The sequence below is a fragment of the Phyllosticta citribraziliensis genome, assembly GCF_038025025.1.
Source record: "Phyllosticta citribraziliensis strain CPC 17464 chromosome Unknown J3D65scaffold_13, whole genome shotgun sequence".
Lineage (NCBI taxonomy): Eukaryota > Fungi > Ascomycota > Dothideomycetes > Botryosphaeriales > Phyllostictaceae > Phyllosticta > Phyllosticta citribraziliensis.
Window position 1 is genome coordinate 997,050 of NW_027117350.1, and position 16,493 is coordinate 1,013,542.

At 57.6% G+C, this 16,493-nt stretch overlaps 5 protein-coding genes across 5 annotated transcripts; 2 read left to right on the forward strand and 3 right to left on the reverse strand.

Annotated features, from left to right (window-relative positions):
* Nucleotides 1-418: 418 nt before the first annotated feature.
* On the reverse strand, nucleotides 419-1,179 carry J3D65DRAFT_141701 (uncharacterized protein). Its single transcript, XM_066794003.1, has one exon. It carries the CDS (start codon nucleotides 1,037-1,039, stop codon nucleotides 566-568), a length of 474 nt encoding a protein of 157 aa, XP_066650978.1. The 5' UTR covers nucleotides 1,040-1,179; the 3' UTR covers nucleotides 419-565.
* Nucleotides 1,180-1,319: 140 nt separating this feature from the next.
* On the reverse strand, nucleotides 1,320-3,853 carry J3D65DRAFT_648290 (uncharacterized protein; the record flags this gene model as incomplete). Its single annotated transcript, XM_066802380.1, has 4 exons — nucleotides 1,320-1,967; nucleotides 2,019-2,916; nucleotides 2,953-3,082; nucleotides 3,127-3,853. 4 exons carry the CDS (start codon nucleotides 3,851-3,853, stop codon nucleotides 1,320-1,322), a joined length of 2,403 nt encoding a protein of 800 aa, XP_066650979.1.
* Nucleotides 3,854-4,843: 990 nt separating this feature from the next.
* J3D65DRAFT_141533 (BRCT domain-containing protein) lies at nucleotides 4,844-8,328 on the forward strand. Its single transcript, XM_066794002.1, has 7 exons — nucleotides 4,844-5,019; nucleotides 5,075-5,139; nucleotides 5,194-5,470; nucleotides 5,518-6,351; nucleotides 6,396-6,476; nucleotides 6,525-6,795; nucleotides 6,923-8,328. The coding sequence occupies exons 1-7, from the start codon at nucleotides 4,998-5,000 to the stop codon at nucleotides 8,082-8,084; spliced, it is 2,712 nt and encodes a 903-aa protein (XP_066650980.1). The 5' UTR covers nucleotides 4,844-4,997; the 3' UTR covers nucleotides 8,085-8,328.
* Nucleotides 8,329-9,137: 809 nt separating this feature from the next.
* Nucleotides 9,138-11,139, reverse strand: J3D65DRAFT_560832 (kinesin family protein-like protein; the record flags this gene model as incomplete). The annotated part of the gene is made up of 2 exons (XM_066797488.1): nucleotides 9,138-10,870; nucleotides 10,917-11,139. 2 exons carry the CDS (start codon nucleotides 11,137-11,139, stop codon nucleotides 9,138-9,140), a joined length of 1,956 nt encoding a protein of 651 aa, XP_066650981.1.
* A 396-nt stretch (nucleotides 11,140-11,535) lies between these two features.
* J3D65DRAFT_671826 (uncharacterized protein) lies at nucleotides 11,536-15,551 on the forward strand (the record flags this gene model as incomplete). The annotated part of the gene is made up of 2 exons (XM_066803424.1): nucleotides 11,536-11,724; nucleotides 11,799-15,551. The coding sequence occupies 2 exons, from the start codon at nucleotides 11,536-11,538 to the stop codon at nucleotides 15,549-15,551; spliced, it is 3,942 nt and encodes a 1,313-aa protein (XP_066650982.1).
* Nucleotides 15,552-16,493: the final 942 nt, after the last annotated feature.

Here is a 16,493-nt window from a genome sequence, read left to right on the forward strand (position 1 = left end):
CACGCCACACACACACACACCTCACAGCCAGCCAGTGATGAATGACGAAGGTACCGCACCAGGGGGCGGGCACAACGAGCAGCGAGCAGCGAATTAAGAAGAGAAAGAAGAGAGAAGGAAATCTTGTTTGTTGATCACCGACGCATAACGAACAGACTGACTCGCTCAAGCGAAGCGAAGCGACGAACAGGCGGACGGACAGAGGGGGAGGGGGGACGAGATAGGCGCGTTCTCGGAGTTTATGATGATGGCATCGAGTCATTGCTCCCATTTCGTGAGCTAGACTACTTGCTGCTGATGATGGTTTTGGTTTGACTTAAGACGGTGTCTTGATTTGATGACGACCATGATGTTGGCAAAATGTGTGTAGGTAAAAAAAAACTACCAGTAGCCAACGAAACCACACCAGCCGCTTCCTCCACCACCATCGCCGAGACGAAGAAGAGAAGAAGATAAAGGTAGAAAGGTGTGTATGTATGACACCACAAGGAGGCCGAAAAGAAGGGTAAATCCACTCCGTCCCGTCATCTACATCGTCCAAAAAGCATCCAAGAAAAGTGTAGCCTCAAGACGCCACCAACGACCTAGACAGCAGCAGCAGTGGCAGCAGCAGCAGCCGCAGTAAGAACAACACCTCTCTTTTGCCAAGGTATCGGTCGGTTGAATGAATCCCAAGAAGAAAAATCTCAAAGCCCTCAAAATATGCACCGGCCCCCGCTGAATATGCTACAACACACGTGCAAAGCAAAGCAGGCGAGCGCGCATGCAAGCAAGCAAGCTCTGAGCCCAAAAATCCCAAAATGTGTCCGTGGATGTGTGTCTCGAGACAGGACAAGACGCCAACAAACAAGAGGCAAGGCGAAAGGCTGCAATGTAGTCTTGCCGTATGTATGATGATGATAATGAGTATGTGTGTCGGAATGTAAGGTATGTATGTGGCGGAGGAAAATGAGGCGTCAAATGTCGTACAAAGAAAGACCAGCTGGCTGGCCGCCGGGTCCGGTTTGTGCAGCCAGCCAGCCGTCTCCCTGGTCAACATCCGGGGCCCAGGCCCAGCCAGGCCAGGCCTGGGTGATGGGCGTTCTCGCAATTATTCAAATTCTTTTCGAGCGTGACAATAATGCGCCGCCGAGGCGCTGCACGTCGCACACACGTCCGCAGCGACAAGAATATGCCACGGCGGCTTTGTTTTCTTCGTATCAGGTCGTCGCGTGCGTATCCTCGTGCCAACGGAAGCGGCTATTGCCGTAGGAATTTAGAAGAAAGTGTCATTCTCAGTGCCCGCGGGCTTGCATGGTGTTTTGCATTTTTCATGCACGCTACCGCGCGGGATGGTCAAGCGGCAGCCACGTGCGGCGCTCGTCCATGCTCCGGTTGATGCGGCTACCCGGCGTAAGCGGCACATCAACACGACCAGGAGTGCGCGCTGTGCGGTCGTCTGCGTCGCTGTCGTCATCGTACGCGTCGGATAGCCTCGAAAAGTAGTCTGCCAGGCCGCTCGTCGGACTTGCGATGCTCTCGTATTGCGGCGGGGGCGTCTGCAGGGGCGGCGGCGGCTCTTCTTCTTCGAACGCGGGCGGGTTGAACGACGGCTGTCGCAGCAGGTGCATCGGGCGCTGCATCTGCTGCTCTCCAATGGGCCCGCCCAGATGCGCCTGCTGCGGACGGGCGAGTTGCGGCGAGGGCACGTTTTCAGCACTGCCGTTGGTGGTGCGTGCGCTGTTGAGTGCATTGATGGTCGGCACGAAGGAGGCTGGGGAGCTGCGACGGATGGGGGCGCCAGGACACCCGCATTCCGGCATCGCGGAGAGGGCCTCGCCGCTTTCAGGCGACGAGTAGGCAGGCAGGGCGGTGTTTGCCTGAGTTGCGCGGCACGAGAGGATGTGGAACGGGGAATCAATGGAGATTTCAAAATGCCGTCGTTTCGAGGGGTCGTTTTGGTCGGGTCGCGACAAGCGCATGACGATCTATGTGTTTACTGTTAGACCAGAGCCGCAAACTAGAGTTTCAGACATTACCTTTATCCAATGGTGCACTTGAATATTCTGATACGTCGTGTCAAAGTGCAACCGCTGTGTCTTGTCTTGCTTGTCTCGCATGTTGTGACAACTGGGCAGTTGCACGTTGAACTCCATCTCCGTCGGGCCAATGTTTGCCTCACCCTCGAGGTTTCCGAGCAGATTGTTGCTGTCTTGCAGCGTGATGCGGTCAACGTCGCCTTGCGCGGCGGCAGCTCGTTGGTCGTACGGCACTCCCCCGCCGGAGATGATGCGCATGGTGCTGCCGGGGAAAGTGCTGTTGGTCGGGCCATCGGATCGTTTTTCAAACAGCTGCACCTTTTTCGTCGGCTCTATCCTATGGACGCGCTTGTTGTTGCAGTAGTATTCGATGTTTTCCGTGATAAAGACCTTGATCCGATGACACTGCACCTTTGCAAGCGGTGTGAGCTTGAAGGCGATTGGCACCTGCGATCCGAGCGGGAAAGATTTTCCAGATATGACGATGTCGTAGTGAAGCTGATCTTCCCAGTTGCGGCTGATGGCAATCGGCTCGACCTGCTCCAGCGATGCCTCAGATGGCGCACGGATCAGGACGACTTCCTTGGTGCCGATGAGATTGGCCCTAAACGCGCCTGCTCGTTCCACAACAGCTTCCAGCTCGTACTTTACCGATCCCAGTTCCACGTCTATGGTTTCGGGCAAGTGGCTGTCGAGAGGAAGCTCAAAGTTGTATATGTAGTCGCCGGGGTGGAAGGTCCTGTATCCTTTTTGTGCGATCGAGGGTCCGTTAGTGGAGGATTCGCCTTTTCCAAAGCTCCTCGACTGGTTGACCTGGAGAGACAGCTTTTTTGCCTCTTTGGAGCTCAAGCTAGCTGTCGACTGCGAGGGAGACCGCTCAAAATCGAGCGAAAACTTGCTTCCAATGCTTGGTGCAGAAAGTCTGTCCGTAGACCGATCAGCCAGCTCGACATGGTCTGCGCAAGGGCCTTGCTCTGCGGTTGGGAATTGAGCATTGAAAAAGGGCCAAGTGTGGCTCATGATGTTGTCGACCTCTTCAAAATCCGTCTTTTTGGGTGGAATACCTGCTGTCGTTAGCTGAGATCTCGAAAACGGGAGGGCAAGCTACCTTCAGGCCACTTTGTCAGAGCCTTGCCCTTGAACTTGAGGGTGACGGCTTTGATCTTGGCGCTTTTTGTGACTTTGAGGTGGAGACTTCCGCGCAGCATTGCAGTACTCCTCTCGGCATGTTCTGCCTGCTCAAAGCCCTGGAGGAATAAGACGGGCTCGGCCAAGGAAATGCCAACGTTGATGCCATTGCCCGTGGCCAATGGCTTTTCGTCTGGTATTCTCTGCGTGGTGGTGGAAACGACGCTCTTTCTGCTGTCGACTGAGCGTCCAGACGAAGTTCGCACAGACTCGATCAGGGCGGGCCTGGGCATGATGGCGCTCACTGGACCGGCCACCGAGTGGCGCTGAGAGCTTCGCATCGAGTCTCGTGGGCGTGGACGCGGCCTTGGGCCGTCGAGGGGAGTTGGGGCTTCGCTAATGCTTGACCTCCGAGGTGGGGAGGATCTGTCCGAGGTGGATCGGGGAGCAATGAATTGCTTCAAGAAGCGTTTTGCGTTGTCCCGTGGGCCAGCCAGCTTGTGAATGACCTCGGCGCGACCTTTTCGTGGCTTGGGAGAAGCGATGCCGTATTCTGGAGGAACGCAGGCAATGTGGATGCGCTGAGGACGGCGCGAGCGAGGGCAAAATATTGGACCTCGAGTGACGAGGAAGTCCGCGGGGGTGGAGTGATCCGGGAGGTACGAGAGGCGACCTCGTTCGGTATGAACTCGGAGGTATTCTGTCATGATGTCGACGGTGAGCGTCAAGGACTGCAGAGGTACGGAGACATGGAAGAGGGAGGAGAAGAAGCAGAGAGGCTAAGGGTAGTCGACGCAAACAGAAGGCATACGACGAGGGCAGAGGGCGTGGAATGGGGGAGGGTGCTTGGGGTAGTGGAAGCACATATGCGAGAAGAGCGGGACGAAGAGTGGTGAGACAGTAGTGGAGGGTGCAACTCACAGATGACAGGTGCCGGGGAGGGCAGACGGGGTGGAAACAACGGCGCAAAGGTCAAGGGCTTGGGGGGGCAGTTGGGTCATGCGCTGGCGTGACGGGACCCTGCTTGTGCTGGCAAAAGAGGACGAGACGAGACCGGGAGGCCGTATTCTAGCAGAGACGATATCGAAGGTCGCTGAGCAGGGAAGGATGCGCGGGCAGTAGCATGGGGGTGGTGGGTGGTGGAGGTTTGGTCTGGGAATTGGGCAGTCGAGCGGGCGATCGTGTCGTCGAGGTCAAGGCGGTGGGCGAGCGAGGCGCCTGCAGGGCACGGCAACGCAACGACGCAGCGGCGCAGAGGACGGGCTTTATTACACAAGCTCCAGTGCCCGCACAGCCGCCCGCGAGGAGCCGCTTAAGTGAGGTTAATCCAGCGCCAGAGTGCTTTTTGCAGTGCAGTGCAGCGAGAGAAGGCCCCGGCCGGCTCGTTCGGGAGGCCAACGGAACGGACGTCATGAGTGCTGGCACTGCCGGCATCTGCTCTCACACCTCAGCGCAGCGGCGCGCCGAGCGTCTCCGGCACGCATGGCATCCATCTCCACGCCTCGCTCTGCAGCCCGATTGTTGTCTGCGCCGCCACTTCTGATGCTGGCCTGGCCTGCCGCGATCGGCCAGAAAAGAAAAGATTCCAGTGCCGTCCTGACCTCACCTCGCGCCCAATCGGCCCGCTCTCCGCCGTCGCTGGCAGGATTTTGTTTGCCGTGACGTTTGTCGGCGCCGATCCAAAGCCAGATTGTGGGGATGAAAAGCTTGGCCCTCCACACTTACTCAGCCGCACGTGATCGCGACGCGTGCTGCCAGGTGCCGTCTCCGCGCGACTCGAACAAGAACTGAACGCCTAGAACGTCAACCGCGACATCGTTCGCTTTCCCTCCTCCACCTCCGCCCTCCACCATGCTGGAGAATGCTGATCACTGTACGCCCCCTCCCACCCCTGCCTCTCCTTCTCACCGCTGCTGACACGCCCCCAGCCAAAGCTCAGCATCCTCTCGCTGGCGTCATTCTATGCTGCACCTCCATCACCACCGAGCGACGGGTCCGTTATTTCTCCTCCCTACACGCGTCTCGACAACCTAACCCCCATCTCCAGGACGAGCTTGCAAAATGGGCCGTCGAAATGGGCGCCGCCCACAAGTACGACCTGACTTCTGACGTGACCCACCTCGTCATTGGCCATGTCGACACTCCAAAATACAAGTACGTCGCAAAAGAGAGGCCGGACGTCAAGGTCGTGACGCCAGAATGGCTGGCCCATGTGCGCGAACATTGGCTCGAGGGCGGCGACGTCGACGTCGAGAAGCTCGAGGCTCAACACCGCGCCCCCACATTCTTGGGTTTGCGCATTTGCGTGACCGGTTTCGAAGACTGTGCGCTTCCCCTCCCCTCGCGTGGATCGGCCTCTGACGTTTTCAAGTGGAGTCGAGAACCGACATTCAAAAGAGAGTCACCAACAACGGCGGCATCTACGATGGCGACTTGACCAGAGCCGTAACCCACCTTGTCGCACTGGCCCCGAAAGGCAGCAAGTATGAGCACGCCCTGCGCTGGAACATCAAGATTGTCGCCTTGGAATGGATCGCCGACTCGGAAGAGCGGGGCATGGTGCTCGACGAAGCCCTCTACAGCGTGCGCATACCAAAGGAAGAACGTGGCCGAGGAGCTTGGAAGAGGACGCTTCCCGAGACGGTACCCGTTGGCAAGAGACTGCGACCGGACAATGGCGACGACGGCGAGGGTCGAAGAAAGCTTAGGCGCACTGCAAGCTCCAAACTTAGTACCCAGAGCTCGGCCATCTGGGATGAGCTCAGGGGTGGTAGCTTCATCGCCAAGCAAGACCTGGGCGATGATTCTTGGCACGAACACCCCCAGTCGGATGGCATCGAAAGCCAGGTCATTCCAGCACTCGAGGAGACGACCATCTCCAAGCCTGCCCCGCCCAAGCCCTTGGGATGCTTCGATGGCGCCACCACTTGCATCCACGGATTCGACAAGGTCAAGACGGAGCTTCTCGCAGAGCATCTGTACCGTCACGGTGCTGTCATCATGAACAATCTAGAACACGATTTCGAGTCCGGATTTCTCATCACCCCATCCGAGATGGCCGAGGATCGAATAGATGTTCCCGCTCCTGCTCAGCGTCTCACGAGGGTCAACGAATGGTGGGTAGAAAAATGTCTCCACAGAAAACAGCTCGTAGATCCTGACCACGAGTTCATCTGCCGTCCGTTGCCCCACATCCCTGTTTCTGGTGAGTCGGAACCGCGTCAGAGCTGAATCTAGCTGATCCGATAGGCTTTGAAAACTTGTTCATCACATTCACGTCTTATGCCGATTATGACCGCCTGCATTTCGCCAAGCTGATCAAGCTAATGGGTGAGTTGCTCTCCATGCCCGCTCAGTACACCAAGCTGAATGCAACAGGCGCCACATACGAAGAGTACGTCTCTGAAAAGGTTAGCGTAATGATATGCCCCACAGCTCCTGCCAACAATCCAAAAATGGCGTTTTGCTCCGCCCACTCGATACCCATTGTGTCGCCCTCCTGGATGTGGGCTTGCATAAAGATTGGTAAGGTCCAGCCGTTTGATGACTATGTCCTTGAAGTGCCGCGGGAGCAGTCGCGGGAGAATTCCCAGCAGTCCCTGCCCCAGCGTAGTTCAGAAAATGCCACGGACCGTACGAGAAGAGAACGGTAAGCCGATTGATATTCGCGTCTGATTGCCGCCGAGGCAATGCTTTGTTTGCATGTTCGTACCACGCACTCGCCCGCCTGTCGTCACAATTGTTTTCCAAGTCAAAGTTTGCTGATGAGTAAATAGATTCTTCAAGCGGGGCAAGAGTACCGGCAAACTTGCCTTGACGTCTGTTCCGAGGAGCCCGAGCTATGAGTTGCCAAAGCAAACCCTCAGAACGACGGGTAATCGGAAACAATCCCGGCAACGCCCCAGGGTGAGGCCTTTTAGCCAATCATCAAGCGAGGACGAAGCCGCGGAGAACCCTTGTCCACCCGTAGCGGATGACGATCATGCTCCTCCGCCGAATGTCGATGGCTCCTGTTCGCCACGGCCTTTGCAGGAATTGTCGCCCTCGCGCGCCAACGCGGCACGAAAACCGCCACATGCAGATTCTGCGGTGCTGCCATGCATAAGGCCATCACACGACCAAGAAGACGCGCTGGACCCTGGATCCAAGTCACGCCCTTCAACACCACCAGCCACGACCTCGTCCGCCACAATCACCGCCACAGAGCCCCGCGAACAACCCCCTGGAGATCCCCCTGCGAACAAACCGTCGACGCAAGAGACGCTCCAGACGACCATTGCTGCACTACTCGCCCAAAAGAAACAACGACCCTCGTCGGCCGGCTCCAACGCCAGCTCTGCCGGTGACCCGACTGCTGCGGCCGCAACAGCCGCCGGATCGTCCCGTAGCCGGCAGCAGCGCTGGCGCCGCCAACTCGGCCGCGCCCCCAGCTTCCGCAGCGACGGCGGCACCACCGCCGCCGACACAGCTCCCCATCACGCCGGGTCCGTGGCACCGTCGGCCGTGTCGACATTGCTCTCCGTATCCGCAGATGCCGAGGCCACCGCAGCGGCCGTAACGGCCAACGACGTCGTCGACGAGCAGCTCGACGCTGAAGCAGAAGATTCCCAGGCGGTGGCTGCTGCCGCGGCGACGCGGACGCGCCAGTGGACCGACGTCCCCGGCGCGTCGCAGACGCTGCTGTGGGGCGCGGCCGAGGCCGACGACGCGGAGCGCGCCGCGCTCATCCGCCGGCTGGGTGGCCGCGTCGACGACGACCTTGACCGCGTGGCGAAGCAACGGAACGCGCCGGATGCGTCGCGTGCTGGTGGTGGAGGGAGGTTGACGGATGCGGGGTTTGTGGGTGAGGGCGCGGGGGGCGTGGGGAGCAGGGTTGGTAGGAGGAGGGCTGCTGCTGCTGCTGCTGCTGCTGCCAGGGGGAGGGAGACGGGGTGGTAGTTGTAGTGGTGATGGAGGGAGTAGGTTGGAGAAGAGAGAGGGGAGGAAGAGAGAAAGAGGGGTCTCGGACATGCATTTTACGACCACTTTAAGCGCTCAACATTAGTTACTTCGCTACATACCCCCTTTCTCACCTATCCGCTACCGGTATCTGTAACTCTATTGGATCAACAAAACAAAACGCTCTTTGGCTACCCACTTCTTCTTCTTCTACCACTTCCCACCCTTCCTTTCCTACCCTCCCTGAGCGCAGTCACCAGATATCCTATCCTGACCGCAGCATTAAAACCATAAAGACAGACATTTACAACACTTGACACTTCCACAAACAGAGAGATGGAGAAAGGCGGCGCAGACGAAGTGACGATCAAGGATTCAAGGCTCGAGGTATAGATATAGATGGAGATCATGACGTCGTTACTACCTACCTACCTACTTACTTATTTACTCACTCGCGCACTGCAATTGCTTCAAGCAAGAGACGCTCGCTATGCATGCCATGCTATGCTCGCTATGCCTGTGGAATGTGATCCAACCTCATCCAAGCCGATCCAGCCAACCTCAATCTGCCCCGCCATCTCATCTGTCCGTCTATCTACCTCTCCATCTGCCCGTCCGTCCATGATTAAGAGTAAAGAAAAAGTAAGAAAAGGAGAAAAAGGAGAGTAAGAAGGAACATCGCTTCCACCACCAACCAACCAACCGACTGTCTGCTCCAGCAATCTTTTAATCTCTGTCCGCCTCTCTGCCGCCAATATCCACAACAACGACAACAGCAACGAGACGATATCGACAAGAGCAAGAGTGATGAGAGCGAGAGCGAGATTACAGCCACATCGCCCGGATGCCGCCGTACAAGCAAGCCATACAGGCCAGCCCATCTCATCTCAACCCAGCCCAGCTCAGCTCATCTCAAATCCAAGAATCTCCATCCCATATGCAACACCAACGGTGAAAAACGTCATCCAAAAAGACGAGGAGGGGAGAAGTGGCTCAGCTCCAGCCTAAGCGCACCAAACAACGACAACAACAACAACAACGAAAACCCACAGCTCAGACATCCCTCCCATCATCGACGCGGCTGCGGCCCCTCGACGGACTGCAGCTTTCCCACGCGGCCGAAAAGCGGTCGTGGTCATCTTGGACCTTACGCCTAAAGACGCCGATATCCTTCAGAAAGTCCTCAGCCTTGGCCTGGAGCTCCGCAGCCAGGGCCTCGTGCGCCTCGTCGACGGCGTCGTCGTACTCGTAGTCCACGTTGTCAGGGTTGGCGTTGGCGCCCTCATCGCTGGCGGCGTAAAAGGCCGCGTCGTCGGCCTCGACGCCCGAGTCGTTTTCGTACTCGTCGTCTGCGTCGCCGCCGCTGCTGCTCTCCATGTGCGGCGGCAGCACGATTGGGTTCTTGAGCTCGCCGAGCGCCAGCGTGAGGTGGCGGCGCAGCGCCTCCGACTCTGCGCGCAGCGCCTCGTTGACGGGGCGCAACTCCTCGACCTCGGCCGTGAGTGCCTTGATTTTGGCTTCGGATACTTGTCGCGTCTCTTCCATGAGCCGCTGCATGACCTCGACGCGGCGCTGGTAGTCTTCCAGCTCGGCGGCTTCGGCCTGCTGCCGCCTAAGTGCAGACGCGTTGACCGAGACTTGGAGCTGGCGGATTTGCTCTGCCATGGCGGCGATTTGGGCATCGCGCTGGGCTGACGACAGCGAATCCTGGTTGATGGTGGCGCGCGTGCGGATGCGCTTCGCTTGATCAGCGTACCGCAGCGTCGACAGCGTTTCGTCGTAGTCGGCGGGGGCGATGCAGGCGACCATGGCCGTCTTGCTGTTGCCTCCTAGGCTGTCTTTGAGAATCCAGGTGAGCACGCTGTCACGGTACGGGACCAATTCCTTTTTCTTTCCTGCGCTGCTGCGCCGCCGCGTGTCAGAAGTGGGACCAGTGCTGCCGTTGTGGGCCAGGGCGGCTATAACACGCCCCAGAGTGGTTAAGGATTTGTTGATCTTGCCTCCTTCGATGAGCCGCTGGCCAGTGGCTTCGGTCGTCTTGACGCGCTCGGAACCAGCCAAGTCGACGAGGCGCATGCGCGCGGTGCGCTCGATCGTCTCGTCTGTCAACAAAGAATGCTGCATTTGTTTGAGGTGAATGGTAAATACGGCGTGAGATCGGGAAGACGTGTCATTCATCTTTGTCGAGGCGGTGGTTCGGTTCAAATCACCAGTCCGCATGAGACGCGCAACATCGACGTAGCTCTTGACAGGTGCCTCGGAGAGACCTTGTACATAGACGCCATCTGTTTGCGACTCGCGGATCTTGAGATAGCTGGCGGGATTCGTGCGCTGGGCCAGCAGGTCGCGGACGTGCTCGTTGTAGACTTCAAAGTAGGATACGTGGACGGAGTAGGTGGTGTTGGGGGTCGGGTCGTTTTGGATGCGGTCGAAAAGTTCGTGGCAGGTGCGCGGAATCAGGCCAGGCTGCTCCGGGGTGCCCATCATGGTATAACTCTTGCCAGATCCCGTCTGGCCATAGGCAAAGATGCACGTGTGGTATCCCTCAAAGTTGTGGTTCAGAAACTCGCCGCCAAACGAGTTGTAGACGTCCTCTTGCTTGGCAAAGTGCGGGTCGACATTTTCGTGAGACCAGAACGACTTGTCGAAGATGAACTTTTTGTCCTCTGTTATCTTGCGCGTGCTCGTGCGGGAGTTGGCGGCGTCATTCTCGCCCGGCGGCAGCAGGATGGTCTCCTGGGTCTGGGGGTCCATGCGAACGAGACATTCTGCGCCGCGTTCGAGTTCTGGGGGTGTCAGCGTGGACGAGAGAAGACGGGAGAGCAAAGGTACCTCGCTTGACGAAGCCTCGGACGCGGACGACGACCTTGACGTTTCCGCTGTCGGACATGGTGGTGGTAGAGTGTTGTGGTTGTGGGGTGTTTGCGCGCAGCGACGGGGACGAAGCAGTAGAAGAGGCAAGGCCACGGTAGGCTCTGGGGTCCATGGTGACTTCCAGAAGATCACAGCAGTGCTTTCGGAGCCGGCGCGAGCGGAGTTGAAGAAGCGGGTACATGTGGGAGGCGGGCGCAGGTGTTTGGTTTACTCATTGCCCGATCGGGCAAGGCGGCGGGGGCAGGAACGATCGCCCGGGGGATGCGATGATGCGCCGGTTCGGGCGCGCGGAGCAAAGAGCGTCAAGTGCACCGCCAGTGGAGCAGAAATTTGCGGTGCGGTGCGGCCGTGAGAGGGAGAGCCAGAGAATTCGCCGTTGGCGTCGAGGTTCTGTTGTTGTCGGCCGGTGCGTGTTGTCTTATCCTGTTCAACCTTCCCGTCTTCCTTTGTTGACCGTGTGCATTGACAGTGACCTGACAGCTCCCTGACAGCGACCAAGGGATTCCCCAGGAAACACCACTCCCGTTTCCTCAGCATTCCGTCTCGCCCACCGCCCGCTGTCTGTTTCACGCCGCCCATGGCCGCCTCACCACCTGCGCCGTTGGAGCGAGGCGCCGCTCATCTCTTGCTCCTTCGCCTGCCGCCCCACGAGCGCCTCGAAGCCCTGGCCGACCTGGTTGCGGACCTTTACGGCCGCGCGCTGCACGGTCACCTGGACTTTGCTACCGCCCGTCTGGCTGCCGAGTTGCTGCAGCAATGCCCCGAGGTGAGCCATCTCGCCTGACGTGAGCAGCAAGACCCTTTTTTTGGTTTCACTGTGGCTGAAACTCCTGCCGACAGCATGGCGACGCGACCCGCGCCAGGTCCCTTTTTTTGCAACTGCTCCTCGAGACCATCTGCCTGTCCGACTCCCACCAGCAGACCATTGACATGTGTGCTCGGGACCCACTATTGGCCAACCAGCTTGCCTCCTCCATTGGCCGTGACCTTGCCCGATCCGCTCTAGTCTTTTACCATCGCGACCAACTGGCCGTGCCACCCTCGTCCATTGCATCCAACCACTTGCCAGACGACGCACCTTTGGATGACCGACGTCTGGTCAAATATCTCGACTTTTTCAGACACTACTATTCATCTGAAAATCCTTGCGATCTGTCAGTCAATCTCTTGCAAGCGCTGCTCGTTTTCTTGGGGGCGTCATCCCAGGAGATTTCAGATGCCAGTCGACATGTCCTATCTGCTGCCTTTTACTCTATCCGGACAGCTCAAAACTCGCTTGATATCTCTGACGACAATCTCGACGTATTCGGTCCCATGGAAGGCGCCCTAGGTCCAGTCATCTGGACTCGCATCAAGGACCTCCTTTCCTCCCCAGATTCTCGCTTTTTCCTCTCAGCCTTCCATGTCTGGTTCAGGTGGTTCTCCCTTGGCGGAGAACTTGGCCCTTCGGCCGAGATCCTGGGGCAAGACGAGTACTGGGCCTTTTTGCAGAGAGGCCTTGTAGAGGGATTCTCCGAACAGCGCAAGTACTGTCTGTTCATTCTTCGCGCGTCTGTTGGATTTGCTCAAGGCCTACAGCAAGATGTGCATCAGTACGTCGCGGGCGCCAAAAACCCGACCTTTGAGACTGATTATACGCGATACTGCACCCTGTTCGAGACCATAATCCTTGGGCGGTATCTCAACCAAGTAGAAGCTTGCCTGCCGGACCTCCGTGCTCTGGCGTGGGGATCTCAGGTTCATCATACTTGGATCATCACGCTCTTGAGCGCATCATTGAGCACCTCGGTGCAGGACGGCATTCGCAAAATGATTGGCAACCAGATCTTGGATCAATTGGTTCCAATGCCTACCTATGCTACTCCCGTAGTGGAGGACTTTTTGGTCCTGTCGCTATTGCCGTGGGCTACTCAAGGTTGGCTCTTTACAGGCAGCATGTATCGTGACCGGGAAGATGTACGATGCCGGCACGGCGAGCTTCTCAGTGCCTACATACGCCGTTTATTGCTGAGCTGCAAGGACGAGGCCTGCTGCCAAAAGTATGCGCGAGGAATCTTGACTTTTCTCCATGAAAGGGGAAAGAGACTGTTCCAACACGCCCACTCCTACTGCCTGCAAGGCATTCTGGACGGCATGACCCAGCGCACCCGCCTCCACACCCAACACATTCCCCTCCTTGTGCAAGTTGCCATGCAGACTGGTCTCCCAGAAGTCGTTCGCGACTTTGCTACTGCTGCCGGGTCTGTCATGATTAACGAATCCGCCAGGGATGCTCCCGCAATCCTTGCCACCATTCCTGGCTACAAGATTTTGAAAGGCAGATGGGATGACTTGCAAAAGAGGAGGAACTCAGACTTGATCACTTCGCCTTTGAGTAACCAGGGGGCTGGTACGGATGCTCCCAGCACGGCCGTGAAAAGCATTGGTGCCTTTGAAGTTCCTGCCGGCTCTCAGACGTCATTGAAAACATTTTTGCAGATTTTGCAAGACACAAAGCACAAGTGCTTGCATGACAATGGTCTGATTGATGCTTGCAACTACATCCGCAAAGTCATCGTGAGCGGGACAGAAATTGGCCCGCAGGATCTCCACCTGGCGCTCGAAGATATTTGGGACGAAATGGAGCGACAAGAATACCCCCGGACTGCCCTCATGCAGCTACCAGAGCTGTTTTACCATCCGAAAATTCTCCAGGTTGCCTCGGAAGAAACCCAAGCGCTGCTCTCTGGAGCACTGTCCGACTTTTTCGCCTTTTCTGAGAGCCGCATCTTTGTGCTCACACCCTTGGCCAGGGCCGTGAGAAGAGCATACTTCAAGGTGCCTGAAGCATGCAGTTGGCTCCCAGTCGAGGATTTTGTCGTCCGCTTCGCCAGCAAGCCCCCGTCACCTAGAATGGAGTTGCTCCTCGAAGCAGCTGTCGCCGGCAAGCTTTCCGCCCTGGTTCCTCACTGCACCTACGAGTATTACTATGGTCCCACCGAAGCGCGCGCATATGCCTACGTGTTTGACATGCTCAACCGTCTTCGCGATTCTGACCGTCCGATGGCGATGCGCATTGTGGAACGATTGATGCAACCGTGGATCCATCAAAAGATGCCCATTCCCATGGTCAGCAAGTGGAAAGAGTCGACGCAACTGCAGACTCTAATCCTTCTCCAAGGCCGTGCGTTCTCTGACCTATCTGACGAGGATTTGTCAGAAAAGCTCGAGACCTTTTTCAAGATTCTCGCCATTGAGCCGCTGCCACGGTATAGGTTCCTGCTCGAGTGGATAATTTCAACCATCTACGCCACCCGACGCAACCTGCGCAACAAGATACTCGACATCTTGGACACGGAGGACCACACGAACCCCAAATTCTTGGCTTCTGTCATGAAGCTGGCCATCATTGTCGCGCGCCTTGGGGACTCTGGTGAAGAATTTGCGCTGAAGCTCATGACGATTCTGGTACCGTATGCAACAAGTCACAAGATTGTGATTCGACACGAGTCGCAATGGTCGTTCCTCCCGCTGTGGGACCACGCGGCTGCTAAGGGCTGGACAATGCTTATCGAGAACCCGGTGTTTGCGGCACTGAACCGGCACATTCGTTCCTTGGACAAGTACTCGACGCCGCCGCCGGACCGCACGCTCGAGTGGTTTGACCCGGTTGGCGACTGCAACTTGTTTACGTTGTTCCAGGGCAAGTATTTCGATTTGGAACCCGCGGAACCGCGGACCGTCTCCATGGACGACTTTCGCGCCGTCTTTCACGAGGACACCAAGGGCCCTGATGGCAAGCACTTGGCCCCGAGCCTGACCATGGGAGACCAGAAGCTGGCCATGGGCGTCTCGGCTCCCTCAAGCGACGCATCTGCATCCACTGCTGTAAACCTCACGCTGGACGTCGCATCCCGCCTACCACCAGCACCGGCCGCGGCGGCCCCCTCGACAAACTTCCTCCAAACCAAAGGCCAAGCTTGGCAAAACGCGCTGCTAGCACCTCCATCGCTTTCAACATCAACCTCCCCCACCACCACTGACACCAATTCCAACACAGCGGCAGCAGCAGCAGCGCGCCCCACGCCCGTCATCCTCATCGGCTCGCTCATCGACAACCCCTACAACCTCGGCGGCCTCTCGCGCCTGGCCGAAATCTTCGGCTGCGCCGCCCTGCACCTCCGCACCCTCGCCACGCTCTCCCAAAAAGACTTCACCTCCGTCGCCGTGTCCTCGCAGTCGCACGTCCCCATCGCCGCGACGCCGCCCGCCGCCTTGCCGGGCTTCCTGCGCGCCCAAAAGGCGGCCGGCTACGCGGTTGTCGGCGTCGAGCAGACGGACCGCAGCGTCGTGTTGGGCCGCGACGGCGCGGCGACGCGGCGCGTGCTTAAAGAGAAATGTGTCTTGGTCATGGGCAGTGAGCGCGAGGGCATACCGGCGGAGGTGCTGGCCGAGTGTGATGGCTGTGTGGAGATTTGCCAGGTTGGCGTTACGAGGAGCTTGAATGTGCAGACGGCGGCGGCGGTCGTGCTGTATGAGTGGCAGCGGCTGCATTGGGGGAAGGGTAAGAAGGGGGAGGAGAAGGAGAAGGGAGAGTTGGAGGCGGAGAAGTGAGGGAGGGGTGGTGGTGGTGTAGATATACTGTATGTACCGTGCCTATGTATGTAGTAAATGCATTTGCACGGCGACGGGGAGAGAAATAGAGAGCGAGAGAGACAGGGCGGTTTGTATCATCACCATCTGATGGTCTTGTACATAGCTCGATACACACATACATGCATGTACCCCTGCTGCCACCACAGCTATCCTACATCAACAAACTACATACATAGCAGGAGCAGCTGCCGAATTGGCCGGTGATTCGAACAAAGTAGTCCTCAACTTTGTGGACGCAGATTGTGGCTTTCCCGCACGTTGAGGCGAGGCGTTCAACCCATGCCTGCCTTTTTTGCGGTGCCCTGCCCTCCTGAATCCGGTCCAGGAAGGACTTGGGTGGGGCAGCAACGCACGCACAACAACATCATCATTGCAGCAGTTGAGATTGGATTGGGATCCTTGCTCAGAGCAGAATGAGTACTCGGATTTCCAGAGCCCCCGCCGCCCGCCTCAAGCTTGTTGGTCTAGCAGCATAAGATACATAGGTAGCGGAATCGTGCATGTAGTATAGTGTACTACTTACTCATCAGGCAGACGAGCGAAGCAAATCGTAGACGGCGGGCAAATAAATAAATGTCCCTCCCGCACGTCGTTGACTTGGTTGGTCGTGAAGGGCCTCCCTCGCTGTGTATCTGGAATCCCCATGCCGTCCCCTAGAGCCGTCGACGACGCATCCCAGATCTTTGCGGCAGTCTGTCGGCACTGCCTGAAGGGTCCTGGTGGTCGGGATGGGCTGAACCGCACGCATCGAAAGCTGGCCCACCACCCGCTTCACTACCTAAGATGTGAGGAGGAAGGAAGTTGGTACCTACTTATCTGCGAGAAATGTTTCCGGCGGACGTTTAGGAGCCCATCCAGTAGTTTCCGCAAAGCCAAGTAGCGTTTCTGCGGCGGTTAAAT

Coding starts and splice junctions, on each gene's coding strand:
- J3D65DRAFT_141533 (XM_066794002.1), top strand. CDS start 4,998: ATGCTGGAGAATGCTGATCACT. Junction 6,477..6,524: donor CAAGCTGATCAAGCTAATGG/GTGAGTTGCTCT, acceptor TGAATGCAACAG/GCGCCACATACGAAGAGTAC. Junction 6,796..6,922: donor GACCGTACGAGAAGAGAACG/GTAAGCCGATTG, acceptor ATGAGTAAATAG/ATTCTTCAAGCGGGGCAAGA.
- J3D65DRAFT_141701 (XM_066794003.1), bottom strand. CDS start 1,039: ATGTTGACCAGGGAGACGGCTGGCTGGCTGCACAAACCGGACCCGGCG.